At 31.2% G+C, this 5,711-nt stretch overlaps 1 protein-coding gene across 1 annotated transcript; it reads left to right on the forward strand.

The window, feature by feature from the left end:
- Positions 1–997: 997 nt before the first annotated feature.
- Positions 998–5,489, forward strand: LOC145639810 (WAT1-related protein At4g08300-like). The gene is made up of 7 exons (XM_081691143.1): positions 998–1,521; positions 1,669–1,731; positions 1,881–1,997; positions 3,375–3,627; positions 3,745–3,903; positions 4,014–4,165; positions 5,065–5,489. The coding sequence occupies exons 1-7, from the start codon at positions 1,322–1,324 to the stop codon at positions 5,303–5,305; spliced, it is 1,185 nt and encodes a 394-aa protein (XP_081547269.1). The 5' UTR covers positions 998–1,321; the 3' UTR covers positions 5,306–5,489.
- Positions 5,490–5,711: the final 222 nt, after the last annotated feature.

Below are 5,711 nucleotides of genomic sequence, written 5' to 3' on the forward strand. Positions count from 1 at the left end.
ACAACACCTCTCTCTTGCCGCACTAATATTGGCTAGGTAGATTTACTTCACCTTACTTATGTTTATCTCATCTCATTTGACCTGAATTTTTCAAACCTAAACTTAATTTTTTTTTTTATTTGACTAAACTTAAATTTATACGGATTATGAACGCTAATTTATTAGGAAAAAATATATCAAGCAAGTGACAATGTGTATTATATTAATATTGTAATTTTCATAAGTGGAAAAAATGATAACAAATTAAAAACAACCATTCCAATTTAAAGTTACACAATTTTTATTTTATTTTATTTTATTTTTGTGGCAAAGTACTCCAATTTATTTTTTTTTATTACATATACTTTTGAATAATTTTTTTTTTTTTGGTGTTCTACCCGATTCACCTTTTTGGGCTAATCCAGATTCTGGGATCAGTTTTAGGTTTCAGTCCCCCCTGATTGTTCTTGCGGGATATCGAACACGGATACTCCCTACCAAATATATATGACAAAATCACGCATAAATCGGTGTATGTTTATCATTTTCCTTAATATTTAATACCCCAATTACTTCTATTATATCTTTTTATTTAGAGTTAATTGATTTTTCTAAAACTATATTTGACGATCAAAGTATAACACTTAGAAAACACAAAAATGTACTATAATTTCTAGGGAATGGGAAATGTAATTTAAAATTCAATCAAAGACTACAATAATGCTTTGAATTTGGAAAAATAAAATAAAATAGATACTATCATATTTGAAAGCATTTTTTTAATTACAAAAGAATAATAATAAAAAAAAAACATAGGAGTATACATTTTGTATTTTAGCTTTTATATAGTAGTCTTTAATGTGAGGTCACTTTAGAAAAATCACGCGAATAAATTTTTGATAAATTATGTTTATCTTTATTATAACTTTTGCATGCATTACATGTATAAAAGGCTAAGCTAGTCAGTAGATTTTAAAGTAAATAAGGAGTAGGGAAATGATTAATGGAATAGTATTCTGAAATAGGAAATTAAAATGAATACGGATAAGGGAATCTAAATTAAAATCAGAAATGAGATGAATTGAAGATGCATGCATAATGCATTAAGGAACATGCATACGTGTATTGGGGATTCACATCCCACCAAGTGAGTCTACTTTTCTCGTGTATAAGAAGGCTCATTTCTACATTTGGTGCTCCTCATCCCCTGCTTACTTGTCTTGTCTTCTCTCTTACTTACTACAAGCTACTATAAGAGAGAAACCAGTTAATTAGAGCTTAAGAATACATACCTATATTGAGGAAGTAAAGAGAGGGTTTTATAATTTGGCAATATTACAAAATGGGAATCAAGTCAATCGCCGCAAGTATTACAAAGATCAAGGCATACTTGGCTATAATTTCACTCCAATTTGGGTATTCTGGGATGTACATAGTAACAGCGGTTTGTTTGAAACATGGGATGAACCATTTCATCCTCTCTGTCTACCGTCATGTTTTTGCCACCCTTGCCATTGCTCCTTTTGCCCTTATTTTTGAAAGGTATCTACAACCTCTTTTTTTTTTTAAATACTACCTTCATTTTATATTATTTGCAACGATTTAACGTTAATAGTTATAAATAATTTCCTTTTTAGCATCATTTTTTATGATACAATTTTAATTAATTACGTGTTTTAACTTGTGCAGGAAAACTAGGCCCAAGATGACCCTCTCAATCTTTCTCAAGATTATGTTGCTCGCCTTTCTCGAGTATAGCTCTCTAAATTCACTAGCTAGCTAGCTAGCTTTCCCAATAGAATTTTCAATTGATATCAATAAACTATCTTTTAATTAAACTACGCATTAAAACAAATAAGATCCCATATATAAAATTGTTTTATATTATTCACAAATTTCAGGCCTGTGCTAGATCAAAATCTATACTATGTGGGATTGAAAGATACATCGGCAACACTTACATCAGCCAGTGTCAACATCCTCCCAGCAATTACCTTCATCATGGCAACAATTTTCAGGTACGACGTAATTGACAACTAATGAAGCAATTTTTTTTTTTTTTTTTTTTTTTTAAATTCTTAAGTTGGATATTGATATGTTTATTATATACTCCGTAGCATAACTGTACAAGTACTCCGAGATTTATGTCTTACGTGACTGCGTTTGATTTGACAAACTACATAGGATTAAATACAGAATAATAAATTGAAAAAAAAACCAAAAAATATGTTCCCTTTATTTTCTTTAACTAGTGTTCTGGTCCGTGCAATGCACGAATTGTTTATAGATATATAATATAATTTTTTATTTTATAATATGTTTTTTTATTGAAAAATGAATAGTTTATAAAGGAAAAGAAAGGGTGAAAATTAAATATAATTGTAAAAGATATTATGTTGAGGATGATGGTTAGTGTTTTTAATTACTAAGTATAGATAGATATAGATTTAGATTTGTAACACTCCACTTTGAAGAAGAGATTTAGGTAAAGTATAAATATACGTAATACATAAGCCTTCTCTATTCTTGGTACGTATAAAAATTATAATTCTAACAAAGTCAAAGTTATATTGCAAGTAAAAGAAAAGTTGTATATGGGGAAATTATTTTTTCCAATACTAGAGGGGGACCTTTCACTGGGGCAATTCAGGGCTTGCCCCCCCGTAAATTATTATAATTAATCAGTTAATGAACTTACATAACTTATATTTACTTATAAAATATTAGGACATAGTGATTAGTTTTGAGTAAAAGGTTAAATATTTGAATCCCGGCCCCTCTAATATTTTTGGCCAAGATCCGCCACTGTTCAATACGAGTAGATATTACTATACTCCATATTTCGTATTGTACTAACACATGGACTAAATAGCTTATTTGCAATGGGTTGCATATTTTCGTAAATGTCTTTAGTGCGCGTGATGTGGTTTCAACAAAATGACTTTTTTTAGTATCAACAATTTTATCGGGAGACACTTTATTTAACTTTATATGAAACCATGAAATGACAAAACCTCTAACCCATCTCTCTTGTAAAGGCCTTTGTATTTTCAATCATGGCTTATAAGCTATTTGGTGATCGAATACGATAAAATTTAATGTGCGTGCCTGAAATTTGAAATAAGGTTAATATAAACGAATAAGAACTAAAAAAATATATACTAAATAAAAAAATCTACTCATTTGTATTTTTTTGAATGCATGCTTGGATTTATATTTGTAAATGCACAATTTTAATCATATATTTTTTTTCTTGGATGCGGGATACAACAATTTACCCTTAATTTCGCTGTTGGAGTGTTGGTCATAAATTAAGCAGTTATTGTGATTAATTTCAACTACCAAATAAAGTACAAAGGTTAAAATAGTTAAATGTGGAATGACCATGATTATAGGCTGGAGAAGGTTGACATAAGGAAGTTACCAAGCCAAGCCAAGATCATAGGAACCATAGTGACTGTATCAGGGGCAATGGTAATGACCCTTTATAGAGGACCAATCATCAATCTTTTTGGAAGACACGGAATTGACCACCTTCACTCCGCCACTGCTGTTGCTGCTGCTACTCCATCAACTCAACATTGGATTATTGGCACCATATGCGTCCTTAGCAGCTGCTTGGGATGGGCCGCTTTCTTCATCCTCCAAGTAAGGTCCCTCACAACTAATTTAATTAATTATGCAGATATTTATTTATAAAATACGATTAATCTCTAAATTTTAATTAATTTTGATGGCCTTGGTGGTCGGGTTACATACAAACAGTCATTTACTCTGAAGGAGTACCCGTCACAACTATCTTTGACAGCATGGATATGCTTCATGGGATCATTAGAAGGAGCAGTCGTATCACTTGTCATGGTAAGGGACATGAAAGCTTGGGCACTTGGCTGGGACTCCAGACTTCTTGCCTCTGTTTACACGGTAATCTTTTATATTACTCTATTAGTTGATCAACATTCATTTTATAGAAAACTTGATGGTAATAATTAAATTAAATTTGGTATTTATGACTGATCAATAATATAATGCAGGGAGTGATATGCTCAGGGATTGCTTATTATGTGCAAGGAGTTGTTAACAAGGAAAGAGGACCCGTTTTTGTGACAGTTTTCAGTCCTCTTTGCATGATCATCACCGCTGCTTTAGGATCCATTATATTGCATGAGATACTTCATTTAGGCAGGTAATGTCAAATTAAATGACTTCATTTACTTTACTCATCAAATTAAAGCAAATATAAAAGCTATTTTTGGACCCATCACTTTTAAATTTTAGAAAAACACTAGAATTAAGTAATGCTTTCTTGGAACCTAGCTTAGCTCATTAAAAATAAAGCTAAAGCCCACTATAGAGAGAGCTAGTTTGCTATGGAACATGACATTGCCCAATAACAAAATAATAGAGCAAAAAAATACTTCAAGCCAAATAGACTTCCTTTCTAAAACTCGCTGGGCCACAAAAGGTATTTGGTAACATTAACTATTTTTCTTATTTACTACTCCATCCGTTTCATAAAGTTAGTCCCATATACTATTTTAGGCGTTTCAAAAAGATGTACCCATATTGAATATATTTCATTTATAACTAGATTGTTTTTGAAATTAATTGATTGTGGATTAATGACATGACTCTAAGTAAGGAAATTTTTACCGTAAATTATACAATTATGACTTGTGCTTTCCTAATAAAAAAAATCAAAAAAAGTTAAATAAGGTAAACTAATTATAAATTATACATATATGTTGTACTTTAATGTTAGATTCCAAATACGATTGATTCTATATGGGACTAACATTATGAAACGGGGGGAGTATTTTTTTTAAGCCTACCATTTTGTATATCCATGACCTTATAATGAAAATTGATATCATTATTATGCATTGTACGCATAAATGAAAATGGAGCAGTATCATAGGATCTTTGATTGCATGTGTTTGCGTAGTTGCGTGATTTATAAGTAATTTCAAATGCTACATCTGTTAATTATTATCTGCAACTTTGAATTTTTTATTTATTTATTTGTTTTTTTATCTCACAGAGATAGTAATAACGTTAAAGCTAATAGAAATTTTTTTGGTGCAGCATCATAGGAGCTTTGGTCATAGTCATAGGCCTGTACACGGTGGTATGGGGGAAAAGCAAGGATATCCGAACACCTGATGAGAAAGGCAAGACGCTACCCGAATTGCCTATTGTCATCGACACTGCCACCACCACCGCCACCAAATCTATTGACATTACTACCCTTACTTCGGACGATCAAACCAATCATTCTGAAATCCCGACGACCAAGAAGATCTCCTCATCACAAGAGGTCGCGTAACTAACACCATCTCTGATGGAGCCCCCCTAAAATTATTAAACAGGAAACAAAAAATGGATGTTTGTTGGTTAATATGTATAATTTGAATAGCAATTAATCTAAATTTTTGAGATAAAAGGGGACTATCATTGATTAGCTTACCATATATTGTTGGATTGAAAGAATATTAATCCTTTTTCTTTTATTTGGTCATCTTGTTGCTAATCAATTTGATATTTTTTTTTTTTAATTTTTTTTTTATCTCTCTCACTTGTTATCACACAATTACACAGTTACACTTAATGCTGATTCTCGTACGGCTACGCTAGCTAGCTTGATACTGAGTTTCTTTCATTACTAAAGTTGGATGTGACAATCAAATTGAAACCCCTTACTTTTAACAAGATTGCATTTTTTTGGTATTCCG

The sequence above is a fragment of the Chenopodium album genome, chromosome 7 (assembly GCF_948465745.1).
Source record: "Chenopodium album chromosome 7, dcCheAlbu1.1, whole genome shotgun sequence".
Lineage (NCBI taxonomy): Eukaryota > Viridiplantae > Streptophyta > Magnoliopsida > Caryophyllales > Amaranthaceae > Chenopodium > Chenopodium album.